Source organism: Amblyomma maculatum, chromosome 11 (genome assembly GCF_055883805.1).
Source record: "Amblyomma maculatum isolate TAMU_Amacu chromosome 11, ASM5588380v1, whole genome shotgun sequence".
Taxonomy (NCBI): domain Eukaryota; kingdom Metazoa; phylum Arthropoda; class Arachnida; order Ixodida; family Ixodidae; genus Amblyomma; species Amblyomma maculatum.
Window position 1 is genome coordinate 117,914,169 of NC_139354.1, and position 17,711 is coordinate 117,931,879.

The 17,711-nt window shown below is 47.8% G+C and overlaps 1 protein-coding gene across 1 annotated transcript in view; it reads right to left on the reverse strand.

Annotated features, from left to right (window-relative positions):
- The window catches only part of LOC146174836 (uncharacterized), a 41,668-nt gene that overhangs the window by 16,096 nt on the left and 7,861 nt on the right, over positions 1–17,711 (reverse strand). Inside the window, exons 2-4 of the mRNA XM_084585467.1 lie at positions 16,605–16,949; positions 13,486–13,800; positions 12,494–12,657 (exon numbers count right to left, since the gene is read on the reverse strand). Of these exons, the coding sequence (XP_084441593.1) occupies positions 12,494–12,657; positions 13,486–13,800; positions 16,605–16,949 (824 nt within the window). The remainder of the gene's footprint in view (positions 1–12,493; positions 12,658–13,485; positions 13,801–16,604; positions 16,950–17,711) is intronic.

A 17,711-nucleotide genomic window follows, 5' to 3' on the forward strand; every position in this document is an offset into this window, starting at 1 on the left:
CCTAAAAATCTGACAGATCATCTAACCTTGCGTTTGGCGCATGATAGCCACTGTTGCTTATGTGCCATAAAACCACATATAACTAACGTTTAATACGGTTATGCGTGGGTTTTTTTTTTTCGAACAATAGTTTAGAACTAAGAACATTTTACCAAAAGGAGGAGGGACCGCAGGCAAGTAGCCGGGAAACCTGAGCCCACGGCTTTACTATTCCGCGCCCATTGCTCTACCTAAGTACTTGCCTATAGTGGCAGCAGTCAACCCTTCTACATTGGAATTGGAATTGGAATTGGAATTGGTTTATTGATTCCTCGTACAAGCGAGAGGAGGCAGGGACTAAAGGCTATGTGTAAGCCTGACAGAGGTCCCTGCCCCCCAAACAGATTCTGGCATTAAAAATGAAAAGCATGTATCAGTAGTAATTTGTCACTTCACACACTGTTAGGATAAAAACGTACATAATACCGACAGTGAAAAATGATTACAATTACTTCTACCATATACTAATTACACAAGAAAAATTTTGATCTCAAAATCTTACATTTCGCACAAAACATTTTCATCTATAAGGAACAATTAAGGAAAATAAAACTGATATGAACACATGAACAGTTCCTATAACTTATGGAACTTGTATTATTTGATTGTATTTCATTTACTGCGATGTTTATTCTATATTTTCGTCTTCTATGTAATCTCACTTGGTAGGAGGAGGTATCTGTGCACCGGATTTGGGCAAGAGCGGCTCTGACCCCTTCTGTGCGTCATAGGTGGCGTGACGAACGCATACATGTGACCGAAAAGTACCCGTATTGTGGTGCTTCACCGGAACTGTGCAATGTGAAGCATCTATTGTGGACCTGCCCAGCTACTACATCCGTGAGACAGTGCTACCTATGTAAAGTAGGCCTGCGATGGGACCTTGACTGTGATTACAGGAAGTGGACGCTAAACAATCAGTTTATAGGCAGCCTATGCGATTATTTAAGGGAGACCTGTTTACACTCCTTCTTCTAGCTTCCTCCTACTCCCCACTCCCTTTTCACTCTGCCTGATGGCAAACTTCTCGAATAAACAAAAAAAAACAAAAAAAAACGTTACACGAAAAATATTTCATGACGGGGATAACGACTTTATTGCTATCAGTTAAAGCAGAGAGGATGACGAATCAGACGGCCGGGACCCCCTGAGGCCTAGCAGCCTCCGCGCCCAGGCTACTACTGTCTAAGGCTTCGTTCCGCTAACGTTTCGTTGAAAACTGAGCCTTTTGGGACTTTAAACACCAAAAAGCTACAAAATATAAACAGCGTTGTCATCCTCTCTGCGAAGGAAAGACTGTTAGAATGCCCTAAGATACTCTCATATGACAACTCGATCACCTTTGAAATTTTCAGCACAGGGCCTAAATTCTGCAGCCACATATTTTGCTCACTTTAATTATGTGCGGTGTCAGCAAATTCATCGCGCGACAAATGTAGCAGGCACTACAGTTTTCCCTTAGAGAGGGGATGAAAAGTAGCTTGCGAAAAAGACAACCTTAATAGTGAAATGAAACGCCAGCCTTTCAAAGCTACCTTTGGGTCGGACCAGCATAAAATAATTGAAATAAAATACAAAGTAGGGAGAAGGTATTATGAGCGAGAAATTTCTAGACATGCAAATAGTGCAAAATAATGATTGGTACTTCTGGACGATTTTCTTAACGCGCGATTGGCTTCTTCTAAGATAAATAAATTTGATTTTGACGGCAATGTCCATGAGCCAATCGATATCGCAAATTCCTTCAAGGGCACTTCTCCATACCGGATATAAACCAGCATATCATTACCGTACACAGAATGTCTCATGCAAATCAATCTTGCTTTTTTTTTGTTATGCCTGATGAAGGTTGTGGGCGATTCCTCTGCCCGAGGGATGCGCACGACAAACACACAGTGGGCCGTATAACAAACATATTTAATCTCACAGGGATCTTGTCGTCCGGGTGGCTGCGGGTCGTTTCCGTGGAGAGCCGGGAGGGAAGCGGGAGCGACAAGCCAGGGACCAGGAAGCGCCAGGGACCAAGAAGAGAGCGAGGCGGCGGCGCGTGCCTTCTTTTATAGCCCCCTCGCGCGGGACCGGTTATCCCCGCGCGAGCGGGGAGAGGGAAACAGGCACGCGCGCAGGGAGCATTGGGAAGTGGCGCGGCCTTCGAAAGCGCGGCGCGCCACAAGCCCTACATCTTCCCCCCCCTCAGCGTCCGACCCGGGCTCCGCCAACAGCCGGGCCATGTCCATGTCCGAGCCCGGGTCGGCGTAAAATATGAAGCCTTGTCGCCAGGCTCTGGCGGGATGCCATGCCATCTCAGCTGGTCCGTGGAAGCAGCAGGCATGGCGGGACTGTTCCGGCTGGTCCCTCTCCGGCAGCGGCCACATCCTCGGGGTCACAGCGCAGCTGGGCTCGGCCACGGATACGCCTGGCAGCGGCCCTGAGCTGCTATTCTACATCGCTGACCCCTCTCCACGTGGCGCCTTGCTGGATGTACATTGCAGCAGGCGTTTCCGCCACGGGCACACCTGGCTTCCTGAGGCCTGAACTCCAGGCCTGGGCAGCGGGCTCCAATCCAACTCGTTGAAGACGGCCAGCATGGCCGCGCTGGTCACGATGATGGGCCACCAACCACTACAAACTAGGGGGGTACCCCCTGTTTAAGTGGCCCCTCCTTGAACCATGCGCTGGGTGCGGTTTCCCGCCCCAGCGACGGTAGTTCATCTGGCTGCTGCAAAATCTTATCAGAATGCATTCTGAAAGAAGCAAAGACGTTAGACAAAGTAGTGCACTACCTTGGCCTTAGGTTATAGCGTCGGTTGCGAACCGGGTTGCTACCTGTACGCCTTACTTTGGGGGAGATCGCTGCATCACTTTGAGCTTCCCCCGCTTCGCAGTTATCGTCCTTGCGAAGGTGGTAAGCTTTCAAGTCTGCGACGTGCACCGGACCAGCGGTTTCACCGCTCGCCAACAACCGCAGCTGGTAGGTGAGTGGCGTAGTCCGTGCCGTAACTTCGAACGGTCCAACCCACTTGTGCGCTAGCGACGCGGCGAAACCACGCGCTGCGTTACTAAGCGGGTGCGTTCTTTTCAGTACCAAGTCGCCCGTGTTGAAAACGACGTGACGACGACCTTTGTTGTACTGATCCGCTTGCTCCATGCGCGCGACATCGAGGTTTTCACGAGCCGCGCGCTGCGCTGCCTCAAGGCGCTCGCGGAGCTTTGCCGCGTACTGTGTAAGCGGAGGGGGCGCGGGCCCCGCCGCGTCAAGTAGGGCGTTCTCTAGCGGAAAAGCGATCTCTTTCCCAAAATTCAAGTAAGCAGGTGTCATACCTACCGACCTGTTCACGGTTGTTCTAGTGGCGAAAGCCAGTTCGGACAGCCGTGCGTCCCAATCTCTGTGCTGCTCGGTCGTCGCGACCAGCATACTCTTAACATTCCGATTCACTCTCTCGGTTATGTTGCTCTGAGCGTGGTAGGGACTCGTTTTCCTGTGGCGGATTTGAAGCGCCCGACAGGAATCAGCAAAGACTTTGCTTGTGAAATACGAAGCATTGTCTGTAATGAGGTCGGAAGGGAAACCGAAACGAGTGAATGTCTCCAACAGTTTCTCCCAAATCCGTTCTGACACAAGCTTCCTAAGGGGGAAAACCTCAACCCACTTGGAATAGTGGTCCGTTATTACCAGGATATATTGGTGTCCGCGCGCGGAGCGAGGGAGGGGTCCCATGATATCGCACGCGACCACTTGCCACGGATAGTTGCTAACTACCGGCTTCATCATGCCAGCGGGTTTCCCCGCCCGAGGCTTGGCTACCTGGCAAACAGGACATGTACGGGCGTAACCCAGCACATCCTTTCTCATACCTGGCCAGGTCGCGACACGGCATAACTTATCGTAAGTCTTACTGCCGCTGCCATGGCCTGCCAGCGCTGAGTCATGGAAGTACTGGAGGAATCGTTTCCGCAACTTCCTCGGGACCACGACTCGGAAGGGGGATGCAATCGCCTCTTCCTCGTCAAGTTGGGGGATGTAGCGGAGCAGTAAGCCATCCTCGCCCAGCAGATACGCGTCGTACTTGCCCTCAGCGTTCCCGGTGCAAGCTGCACTACTCGCAAGCTCTGTCAGCACCCGCTGGCATAGACCATCTGCTTTCTGGGCCTCAATTAGCTCTTCCCTACTGACCGCTACTCCCCAAGACAGATTTCTCTCTGCCTCACTTCTTGGCAGGCGAGTAGTCGCCGCCACCAGCTGCTGCGCCTTCTCTCTCTCGCAGCACCGCGCGGCAACTCTGTCCGCCTCCTTTCTCTTTTTACCTACGCAGGGCGCGACACTCGCGTCCGCCCTCTCCTCCTCTCCACTGGCGGCGACGCCGCTTTCAGCAATGCTGGTCTGCGCCTCTTCTGCGCATCTGCCTGCCTTCAACGGTGCGCGCGATAAAGCATCGGCCACCTTATTCATGCTGCCCCGGCGGTACTCAATGGCGTACGCGTAACGTTGCAACGTCAGCGCCCATCTCGCGAGTCTGCCTGCGGGGTTTTTCAGCCTCTTTAACCACGAAAGTGCCTGGTGATCTGTCTGCACGGTGAAAACCGCTCCGTCTAGGTACATGTCGAACTTTGACAATGCGAACATTATCGCCAGGCATTCCTTTTCGGTCACGGAGTAATTCCGCTCCGCCGATGTGAGCGTGCGGCTAGCGAACGCGACAGGGCGCAGTTTGCCCTCGTGTTCCTGCAACAAAACAGCTCCTACACCGGCATCACTAGCATCTGTCTGCAAGACAAACGGCTTGTTCAGGTCGGGGAGGCGCAAACTAGCGGTGTTCGCTATCGCGCGAGCCAAGGCAACAAAAGCGTCGTTCTGTTCCTTGCCCCAGACCCACTTCGAGCCTTTCCGCAACAGCTGGTTCAACGGCCTAGCGAGCTCTGAACAACTAGGGATGAATTGTCTGTAGAAGGCAACCATTCCCAAAAACCTCTGCAAGCTTTTCACGTCCGTCGGGCAGGGGTAGTTCAGAATTGCCTGCAGTTTGTCATCGTTCGGTCTCAAAGTGCCATCATCAACCACAAATCCCAAGAGGTTAACTCTCTTCGATGCCAACTGCACTTTCTTTGGGTTGATCGTTATACCCGCACGTCTCATTCTTTCAAGAACGGAATTCAAGTGAATGAGATGCTCTTCGAACGACTGTGAGAATATCACGACGTCGTCGAGGTACGCCATCGCGTAGTTGAACCTTGCATCGCCCAGCATGATGTCCATCAATCGCATGAACGTGCTCGGTGCATTAGACAAGCCAAACGGGAGTCGAGTAAATTCGAAGAGCCCGCGGTGACAGGTGAATGCGGTTTTCTGAATGTCACCTTCCGCCACCTCAATCTGCAGGTACCCTCTGCTTGCATCCAGGACTGTGAAGAACCTTGCGTTCCCTAACGCGTACATCACAGCCTCGATCGACTGGAAAGGGTACGCAACCGTAGGCGTCAGTGAGTTGAGCTTTCGATAATCAACACACAGCCTGACCGAACCATCTTTCTTTGGCGCTAGAACCACTGGGGACGCCCAGGGACTTTGTGAGGGTCTCACCGCGCCGGTATCAATCATCTCGTCAAGGGCGCTGTCGAGAAGCTGTCTCTTATGCGCGCTTAACGGCCGCGGGTTACATCTGAAAGGGCGCGCATCACCCGTTTCGATCTCGTGCTGAAGCAAGTCGGTCCTGCCTGGTTTCTCTGTGAAACAATCCGAAAACGGGAGTAAAGTTTCTACGAGCCTTCGGCGCTGACTACCGGTTCCCGAGAAGGACGCGATAATTGCTTCTAATGGGCTACCATTCAGTGTCGCGGGGGAGCCCTCTGCGACAAAAGCGTGAACGCTCGCTCGCTCAGCGACGCATTCCTGTTTGGGTGCGCTAACAAAGGGAATGAGGGGGGTGAAGGGGCTGTAGCGATAGCCGTTCTCCCCCATGTCAAGCACAATGCCTTCGCTCGAAAGAAAATCTCTTCCCAGAATAACTGGTATGGCTAAGCCGGGCAGATAGACGAAGCGATGCCTCCGCTTCCTGCCGTCAAAACGCAGGACCAGACGCACCGCTCCTTCTGCTTTTGTTGTCCCTGCTGCTAAGCTCAAAGTGGTTTCTGCTGGCCTTACACGGATGTTACATCTACGGCAGGCTTCGAAAACATCATCACCGACCAATGACAGAGTTGAGCCCGTGTCAACGAGTGCCGAGTAGCTTTGACCAACTAACCGCACTAGCATAAAAGGGCTCGAGCGCGACAACATTCCTTGCGCTCTACAGGCGAGGGGGACAAAAGCCTCTGCGCCCCCGGGGCGGTCGCCCGGTGACGCGGCGTGGGAGTACATTTCCCATTTTCCGCCGTGGTTACCACGAAATTCTCCCGCCGACGTTGGGCGCCAGTTGTGGGCGATTCCTCTGCCCGAGGGATGCGCACGACAAACACACAGTGGGCCGTATAACAAACATATTTAATCTCACAGGGATCTTGTCGTCCGGGTGGCTGCGGGTCGTTTCCGTGGAGAGCCGGGAGGGAAGCGGGAGCGACAAGCCAGGGACCAGGAAGCGCCAGGGACCAAGAAGAGAGCGAGGCGGCGGCGCGTGCCTTCTTTTATAGCCCCCTCGCGCGGGACCGGTTATCCCCGCGCGAGCGGGGAGAGGGAAACAGGCACGCGCGCAGGGAGCATTGGGAAGTGGCGCGGCCTTCGAAAGCGCGGCGCGCCACAAGCCCTACAAGGTTTAAAAATTATCCCTAATTTTAATAACACAATCCTGGGACCCGATATCTCCATTTACCGCATCAAACTGTTTCTCAGTTATGACAGACTCGATTTGCAATACTGGTAACAATATGTTTACAGCAGCCACGTTTCCCAGTTACCTAAAAGAAATGAAATTCATTCCGATATTTCAAACTGCAGAAACAATCTATCTTCCATTTAACGGCAAATATCAATTTCGACTTCTAAAAATGATGAAGCAATAATTCGTTCCTTCCATTGGTACCTAATCAAAACAATTCCTGCACTGCCAATATTATCGCCTTTACAATTATTAGTTTAACCTAATACCTAAGACAGGGCACTGATACTGGCCGACGTTGGGCTCCATATATTTTTAGATTTCATCTTTGCGATCGACCTCTTTAATGTTTCAACTAATTTAACCAACTACAAACCTATAGCTTTTCTATCCCACCTCAGCGTCTCTAGAAAGACTACTTACCCGACCGGACACAGCGTGCTTATGCATCTGGTGCTTTTTCTGTAACTAAAGCCATTACCGGAGAAAACCGGAAGACCCTATTTTGAACCTCCCCTCTTTATTCTTTACATGGTAGTCATTAGTGGTCCAGAACATATTTGGAAACTCACTCAACGTCACAAAATATTGGAGAGAAAAAAATTGGCTGCGGCTTAGCTTTGGTTAAGCCTGGTAGGTTGCGAAAGCAATACATCTTAGCTACGCCTTAGCATGGCTTGCGGTTCTTCACTGGTGAATGAACACGTGGATACAGAGTCAGCTTCGCTGTTCAGAGCATCCATCATGCTCCAGTCTGGATTATCGTCAGATGAGCAGGATTCACGAGAAGATCGACGTGCCCGTCTAGCTGCATCTTGAGCACTCCGTCGAGCGAGACGCTCTTCACGCTGTTCATCTGTTTCCGTAGCTCGCCATTGCTTCCTAGCAGCAGCGAGGCGACGCGTCTTCTCTTACGGAGGCATGGCGACTGACTTGGCAGACTGTGAACCCGAGTATATACCCCTGGCTACGCCACCTACCTCTCCATTGTGACGTCAAAGCGAGCGCAGCGTCTCCAACAGAAGGAACGCAATGCGCCGGGTCTTCACGCGTGCCTACCGGCCACCGCCACGCGACGACTCGACTTGCTAGTCCGTCTCTCGCTCCAGGTATGACGTCAGAGATCTAGCGCGCAGCGCCTCTAGCGGGAGGAGCGCGGCGCGCCATGGCTACCGGCCGCCGCTACGCGACGACTCGACTTGGTAGCCCGTCCCTCACCCTGGTATGACGTCAGAGGTCATTCTAAAGGTCAAGACTACCTACCGCCGCTACGCGGAAGGCCGTTCATGAGCGTAATATTGCTTTCGCAATAAAACATAATTTATAGATCAATTGAAATATGGAGCTTTTCACGAGAATTTACACGAGGGCAAAAAATATGTTTTACTAATAACAGTCGTCATCCGCTAACGAGTAAATGATGAAACCTAAAGACAAAAGCAGAAATAAATAAGGATAAACATTTAGTTCTTGCACGATTAAAGACGGATATAAAAGAGTCCTAAGACATTCGAAATACATTAAAATAGCCAAACAGACCTAACACTAGCATTCAAGGAAAAATACAAAATGACCCAACTAAACATAGTAACGCGGAAAAAGGTTGAAATGTTTTACATCTATTTTGAATCGTTATTTATCAGGGAAAGCTACATCAAATAGTCACAGCCATGCGTATGATCATTGCATGCATGAAACAAACATCGATCTATATCGTGATGATTATCTTTTGCAGCAGCTTGACAACTCTGCAGCTATGGGCTCCTATAGTGTACCATCTATATTTTAAAGCCATGTCACAGCATTAGAGCGCAATATCTCTTTACGATAGTCAGAGCTTTGTTCGGGGCAGGATTCGTTCGACAGGGCTGAAATATCTCAGTTCTTCCCCCAGTCTTTACATAACAAGACAAGAAACTCCGAGAACATTACAGGGCAATAACGTCAGTTTTGCTGCAAACCTTTTTAGCATAATTGCAAATCCTATCATTTAAATACCTCGAATCTTGATCTTTTTATTTCTTCCAACATTGCTTTTGCGGCAGTCACTTATAGAAAGCGCAATTGAATTCCAACGCTTCCCTTGAAAGAATATATGAACCTGTTGATGTCCTATTCCTTGACTTTAAGAAAGCCTTCAACACTGTCACATCAACACTGTGTCACATCAACACTGTGTCACATCACTGATGTACTCATTTTCATTTTGCAAATAAGAAATTTGAACCACAAACACAATGCGCTGTCGAATAGACAATGACAAGAAGAGTACCAGGATATAAGTATCTTGAAGATATTTTCCCGCAAGCGCACGCATGGCACGCACATATCCCGCAGAAAGTATCTGAGACAAGTGAAACGAATTCTATTCGTAGAAACATCAATTACGGGCCCGAATATGTAAAGAAACATTCCTTTTTTATATGTGAGATCTAGCCTCGATTATGTTTATTTTTGTAACACACATAAGGATCTGATAAACACACTAGTAAAACTTCAAAATCAGGCTGCGCGCTTTATGTGTAATAGTTATAATCCTTTCTAGAGAATTACGAACATTAAAGCCATGCTAGACTACGGAACATTAACCGCGATAAGAAAAGATTTAAGGCTCTAACCATTTAATGCTGCCTTCTGTACATGCGTCAAGAGAAACACTACCAGTCAGAACGAACTTGCGTCTAAAGCGCGGTCAATCCTAGCAGGTGCACGAGTATGATTACAGAACGATTTTTGCAAAAGCCTATTTTTCGAGAAAAGGGAAGGGTGAAACTTGTTGCCTCGAGAAACTTTCAGTCTCAGATAATGGTGTTTTTGTAGCATAAGCTACACTGGCCGCACTCTCGCTGGCGTCGCGCAGCTCTCCGGCAACCGTATTGAGTATGCGCGAGGAGCGAGTGACGTAACTGCGCGCAGAGCCGGTTGACGTCAGGAGTCGGGTGACGTCACTCCATCGGCACCGCCACTTGTGGAGCAGAAGCGGTGCGCTCTACTACGCGGAGATAGCATCGCGCGTATATTGTGGTGCGGTGAATGCAGCTTAGCCCGGAGTTCTCCATGGAGAGCGATGGTAAAGAAAGTCGGGCCGCTGCTAAGCGGCGTAAGAGATTGGAAAGTCTCAACTCGTCGGACCCAGAGGTTGTCGCCTGGCCGTTGGCCGTCCCGACTGGAGGCTCCCGACTGAAGGCCACCCTAGACTCGCCCCAGCCCGAAATAATTCCTTTCATTTCGTGGCAATAAAAGTTGTTACCACCACCGTAGGAAAAACGAACAGAACAAGGCTAAGCTGCGGCGGAGACACCAGAGCAAAGAGAGGAACGCCTAGCCAAGCGGAGACGCCAAGATGCAGAGTGCAATAATAATAATAATAATAATAATAATAATAATAATAATAATAATAATAATAATAATAATAATAATAATAATAATAATAATAATAATAATAATAATAATAATAATAATAATAAAATGGTATAATAAAAAATAATTGATTCACAGGAAAGGAAAGGCGCAGTATCTGTCACGCGCTTTGTGACACCTGATCCGCGCTGTAATGGAATGGAGGAAGGCGGGCGAGAAAGTGGAAAGAGAGCAAGAGGAGCCATAGTGGAGGGCTTCGGAGTTATTTAAACCACCTGGGGATCTTAAACGTGCATTGACATCGGACAGGTAGGTCACTGCCGCTTGCGGCGGGGGCTAGCCTGTTCGAATTTTTACCTGTTGTAGGCCGTCATTGCACCCGCCACCTGTTCGGTGGTGGACGACGGCTGTTGCAGCGGCGCGCGTCTTTCTCTCCCTCTTCCTTTCCTTTCTTCTCTATTTTCTCTTCTGTCTGCACGAGGCAGCGGAGGTGGCTCAGCCAGTAGCAGGCCCGTGCATTCTTTTCCTTCTTCCTATACAGCCACAACAACAACAACAGCATTGACATCGCATAGCACACGAACGTTTCTCCGTTTCGTCGCCATCGAAACGCAGCTGCCAGATAGCATAAAAAGCGGCGTATAGCAGCAGCAAAGCGAGAATGAGAGTAAGAAGACGAAGAGAGCAGCGGAAACGCCCGAACAGAAAGAGGAATGGCCAAACGGATAACCGCCGAAATGGGGCCTATGTAAGAGTTCAGCCAACGGGAACTAGAAGAGGATCTGACTCTCACACATGAGCACAAGCTCAGCCAGGGAAACCTACCTCTCGCTACATATATCCTGGCATACCTGAGCTAAACCAACAGCTCCTAGAACAAGGCTAAACCACTGCTTTTTTTTTTTTTTTTTGCTTTAGGATACATTTATGAGAGTGTATGACTGCTTTCATATTATGTCTACTGTAGGACATCTTTGATAATGAGAATTTTTCTCTTCTTTCAACCTAATGTTAAGATCGCCTATTGCGATTGTTTTTCTTAACTGTTTACAGAGTTTTTTTACACTGCGAATGATACGCCGGAGCGGTTTGTGCAGACTGATTGTACAGTGAAGAGGACTTTATGTACACAAAAGAATTCAGTGGTGAAACGATCAACTACCTAAAAAACTAATCTACTTTACTTTCTTATTTCTGATTTCCCGGACCAACATTTCATTGAAAACTTAAAGGATGCCAGCCTGTAAGCTGAGCCCAATTTTCACACTTTCTCTATCGGCAACGTGTTTTGAAATATTTCACGTCAAAATACGCTTTGTTAGTTTGTAAAGTTGGCTTTCGCAATGCTCCTTTTTTAAAATGGCTTCGCTGGGTATACTCCTGTCGAAAAATAGCATTGACTGCTACTGCAGATTAATATAGACAGACAACTTCCGCATTTTCTTTATTAGAAATGCGAGCCACGATATTTAAAAAGAAACATTGTGGGAAGCCAACTTTAGGAGCTAAAAATTAGGCAATTTTGGCGTTAAATATTTCGGACTGCGTTACAAATGAAAAAAATTAAAAACTGAACCAAGTTTTAATGTCATCGCAGCTTTCAATTATTTATTAAATTTGGCCACAAAAAACAAAAGCGAACAGTCGATTAGTTAACATCAATAAGTTAACTGATCGGGGCTCTATTGTGCACATTGTGCGGCTGGCAGTGCAATTTACCTGCACAGACAGCCAAGGTTACATAACAACTGAACACTGTTTGTTATCCAGTTCTGTGTTGTAGCCTAGAATGTGGACATTTATTGCAGCAAAAGACATCGCTATGTAGACCTTTTTTTCAAATTTGGAATTCTGTTCCATCCTGTTTTAAACAATGTCATATTTTATACGCCTCACGTGGGTGTAGCAATTCTTAAGTGAATTCTATTGCCTAATATTCATGTTTTCTTTCTAAATATACGATTAATTTTATGTACTTATATTCCTTTCATATATATTTATTCTTGGGTTTCCGTGAAGTCCTACACTTTGCAACCTTCGCTTTATACAAAAACGCCGGCATCGGTATTTTTAACAAAGTTTATTGCATTTGATTTGCGGTTCACATTCGCTGTGGTGGTAAGATTTCTTTATTTGTGATGATCACATCAGGATTCTGGTAGTAAACGCGCTCCCTCCTGCCAGGCGTCCTATTTATGAATTGTTTCCTCGAAAAAGATCGAAAGCAATCGACACCACATTCCAGGGGTTTAACACTAAGTACCATTCCTGTTTCCATGGCTAACCTGTTGTGCAGGTGCATTCCCTCGAAGCACTGGCAGACACCGCCCAAGCAGTAGCTGTGCTGAACAGAATCACAGTCGTTGGGTAGAGAGCAGGCCGCTACGCACTGACCGTCGACGGGGCGCCCGTGGTCTTTTCCAGTGCTGTCGGTACACGAGCAGTGACCCTGTTCGGATTTTATATTTGTTGCATTATTTCTACTGTGTTCATATTACAGGAACAACACAGGATGTTTACTGTCACACGTGGTGTCGTCCGAGCGCAATTACTGCCAGTGCCGTTTTAAGTCTAGAAACGTTTTATGTAAGCCCCTTCTATTTTCTGCAACGTCAGCTGCAATGCTTTATGATTAGGGAGACGTGGTATAGGCCTCGAAACAATGCATATTACCACCTCTAATTGGAGAGAAGCATGTGGTCAGCATCCTTCTTGTTTAGAATACATTCGTCCTTTTATATAACTGCAACAGAAGCGCATAAATTTAAAGCACTCTTGTGTTGTCCTTGTCTGAAAAGCGCTGTTTATTCTTGAAGATGAACCAACTCGCCCGAACATCACCCCGGTAAATTTAGAGGTGGTCAACTGAGCTGATGTGGAGTAAATGCGATGGCATTTTCTACTGTATCTTCTATGCGTCCGTTCGATCATTCTGCAGCCTAGAGCCTGTTACACCTTAGCACTACGACCGGCACCGCAATTTGTAAATTAACTAAACAACGATCATCAGTACAAACACATCGTTATAACCGGCCACTGAGGGGTGATTAACAGGTTGCTAGAGGCATAATTTACATCCAGGGACACAATCCAGCTGGTGCTTCTTTGTAGCGCCTGACTTCAGACGTTCACCGACACTACCAACTCTGATCAGTTTTTACCTCATTGGCACTCCGAATGCAATAATATTAAGTGATTACAACTTGTTTTCTTACGTACCTATGCAGCAAGAAAAATCGAATCAACCTGAGCCATTCATTGTGTTCTTTAGGCATACCTTCATGCAGAAGCCCTTGGAGTGGCTGCAGTCCAAGTCGTCTTTGCAGGCGTCGCCTATCAGGTAAGTGCTCCTCGGCACCTCAATCTGCGCCACTCTCGATATGGACGTGCCAGACAGCGCAGCCGTCACGTTGACGGTGCCACCGTGCTCGAACTGCTGGCGTCGCAAGTAGATTGTGCCGCTGAACTGGCGACGAGGTGAATCCACCAGCACTTTGGTGACGGAGCGCCCGCTTCGAACCTTGTCGCTGTGCCAGGTGACGACGGTGTCACCGAATGTCACCAGGTAGTAGCCGATCTCGAGTAAGTCAAACTGAAGGAGTTGCAAAGAAATGGCAGTGGTTTAGCCCCGGTTAAACCTAGCTGAGTTGCGAAAGCAAGAGCTGCATGGCTACGCTTAGGATAGCTTAGGCTGCCGGACTCTCCTTCTCTATACTTACACGCACACCTCTTCTCCGCACAACCAACGGAGAGAGTGATGCGCAGCTGGCGCCGGCTGGGGTTATGACGTCACATCTCCGGCACCGGCGAAGCGCGGCCGCGACGGCAGCTCCGACACACCAGCTGCTGCCTCTAAAGTCACGCGGCTCCTCGCGCATGCGCAGCTTGGCCCACGCTGTGCCACGCGAAATTGCTCGACGACTAGCGTAGTGTTGCTTTCGTAACAAAATGACGAAGTTATGTAACTTCCCATAGGCAAATAAATGTAAGTACATGCGTGGCCGAATGTCCGCTTCATGGCCACAGCGTAAACAGTACAAAAAGCAAGGCGAAGTATGCTGGCGACCAACAAAGCGGCACAGTGGCTTCTGTGAGCAATCAAGATGACGCTTCTTAAATGATATGACCTCGAAGTAAGGTTTATTCATTTTTTTTTTCAAAAACTGTCTTAGTTTCAACAAAATCTGAATTTTATTCAATGCGGTTTGATGTGTCATGACAACGATAATTGACAGCTGATACTATCTTTGGAAACCTTCTGAGAAGGAAAATGACACGGAGCATACCCAGGACAAACGTTACTTTGCTTGAAAAGTTCAGATAAGAGGCCTGTCCTCATTATCAAAAAGCGAACCCGAATATGTAAGTGGCGCTAACAGTTTTTGAGGATTTGAAAATGAACAATTAGTTGTGGCACTCGCTACATTTCTGGCCATGATAAGTCAGTTGACGAATTGAGTGGGAATACCTGGTAGGTAAGACCGCTTTGGTGTTTAAAATGCATTTTTCATTGTTTTACTCAAATCTGCTAATGATTATCAAGACAAAATATTAGAAGTAATAGTGCTTGTAAAAGGCCATTCTGAAATGCCATTTTGGAATCAAGAAAAAAAATCATTGCGTGATTGCGTATCTGTAAGGCCCTGAAAAACTACCCACTGCACAAGTAACTAGTACAGCTATCATTTTGAACAGTTACCTCTCACACCTGCCGAAGTGGCTCAATGGGTGAGTTTTGTCCATAGTTTTGAACCTACCCAATAAATTTCGCACGTATACACTTTGATACCAGGAGATTTCAACGAAATTCTGTTCTTCATGGTCACAGGGGAAAACAAATAAAACGATTCTTGTGTTACAGGGCACACAGTCCAATGGGTTCGAATGTAATACTCAGCATTTTTTTGTGATGCCTTTATGACGATGATCGTGCACCCCAAACATTATTCTTCGAATACCAGATGATCTTCCTTCTGAGCTTGTTATTTTCACTGCAGATGGTCTTTTATTCTACTGTATAATACTTCTACGCAGACATTTGTAGCTATACGTTTTTTGCTATCGCTTCTCCCATTGTCGTCACTCTGACAAGCTGTTCATGAAATGATTGCAACAGACGCTCCTCTCACTGGCGTTTGCTTCAATTTCACCACCACGAATTTCCTTCTGTGCGATTTAATGATCCTGTTCTAAGAAATTTCATTAATGGCTCTTCGGTGCGCCTTGCTCATATGCCATTAAAATCTAAGCATGATCATCATATAATATGCTACTGTAAGTAGAAATTTGACATCTGTCTGACATTATGTAGCTGCCTACTGTAATTCAAACTCGAGGACAACCTTCAAATATTGTGTGATGTATTATACGGAACTACAGACCATTGAGACCCAAGCAAAGATCTTTGAACATTTTAATCCCTAAAATCAATACAAAGATAAGGAAACATTAGTGAAACAAAGGCGCTGTGCAAGTTGTTGGAACATCCAAATGTGTAGCCTAAAATTTACTACGCAGTGTCTTGCGAAATTCTTTAGCCAGTTTCCCATAATTACTCAATCTAAAATAGCGAAGAAGTCTTTTTCTACTCCTGATGCTGAAGGAACCAAAATATAATTTTAATAACAGAAAAGTTTGGGATAGACGAGTTCGAAGCTTATTCAGAAGATAATTTTTTTTCTGAGCTGACTGGCTCATGATGCGAGAGTACCCCAGCTTACAAAAACACGCCCCACACGAGACCACACGCAAACACGAGGCTAACTTCAATCGGCCTCGTGTTTGTGCGCTCCTTGCTATGTGGCGTTTTTCGTTGTCTGTTGTTAATCAGCGTCGTCTTTGTGTGTTTATTCTTATGCGGAGCTTTTGGGTCGTGTATAGTACTCTTCAGCCAAGCACAAGCATAAGGAGAACTAACCTAAACAGCGCTAGGCGACGGGATAAAGATTAGAAGGGGCATAAATGGCGTTTAACTTACAACTAGTTTTATCGGAACATTGGATGTCATTTTATGCACGCAAATGTGGACGCGCAGGCGTACTGTCATACATAGAGGCTCCAATAACATTACACAAAATGTAACAACTTTCGCACGTGATGTACCCGCCTTACAGGACCCCTTAGTTTAACAAAGGCATTTATTTTGCAGAACAAGTTATAGATGTCTTGCTAACGCATTCACTAATATTCTGATTATATGGATCAAATGTATAAATTTATACACATCTGTGTGCACAAATTGAGATTCAATCTTTAATAAACCAGTTGTAAGTTGAGCGCCAGGTTTGTCTCTTCTATTCTTTGTCCCGTCGTCTAGCGCTGCTTAGATTACTTCTCGTTATGAATCACCACGAACTTGTCCAATCTGCCGTTCTTCTACTAGCATAAGACCCTCACCGCTGAGCGAGGCAGTGCAGTGATCCTCGCCGTGAGGCTGAGTGCCCCCGTGAGGCGGCAACGGCGGTGGCCCCTCTTGGAGAAGAAGCTCATGTCTGAAGAGCGGCACGAGCACTCATCCCTCCAGCAGCTGTGACCGTCGGCTTCCACGCACGATTCGTTGACGAGGCAGGCCGGCGGACGCCGTTGCACCTCCAGGTACCACGTGACGTTGGCTGCCGGAGCATCGCTGCCGCCTCCCGGCAGGGGCACCCGAGCCTCGCACGAGTAAACGCCTACGTCACGGTACCGGATAGAGCGGATGCTGAGCGAACGATTTATGCGCACCGTCTCGTCGCCAGGCACCTGGAAAGCGTGATAGCACAGCTGAAGCCGGATGTCTACTCATTTTGGTGAAGCCAGCAACTCCACCAACAAGAACGAGAAACAGCTATGCCGGATATTTAGATTGTCAGTGGTGGCGAATTGGCCAGGTTATTTGCCTACAGCTCGACATAACTGCAGAGAAAAAGGGCCAACCACACATAGGAAGCAGTCATTGAAGAGGGAAAGAAAGACGCACGCCGCAACAACCGTCGTCCACCACCAGCGGTGGCGTGTGCAATGACGGTCTAGAACAGATAAAAATTCGGTGCCAGGATAGCCCCCGCCGCAAGCGGCGGTGACCCACCTGTATCAGCCCCATCAGGGGAGACAACTCATATAACTGCAGCGAAAAAGGGCCAGCCACACATAGGAAGTAGTCATTGAGGCGGAAACTATTGTCCTTGCCCGTGAATGTTTTCTTCCGATGTGTTTCTCTATTTTTTGCGCTGCAGGTTCGTGGAAGCAACTGCGTTATGCCTCTCGTTCAATGAAAAATTAGATGCCAGTACAGTCGGCGATGAGATGGCCGGACCTGATAAGTTGGCGGATTGAGTGACGTCACAGGATCACGTGTCATGTGTGAGTTGGTAGGAGCCGCCGACTCGGGAGCTGCGTTTGAGATGGGATGAAACCTGGACCTTTGCATCCCTAGACAAACCTATACCCGTGGGACACACAGGCACGTGTGTTGGGCTTTATTAAGGCGGGGCTCATATATGGGTGATCTTTCACGTAATACGG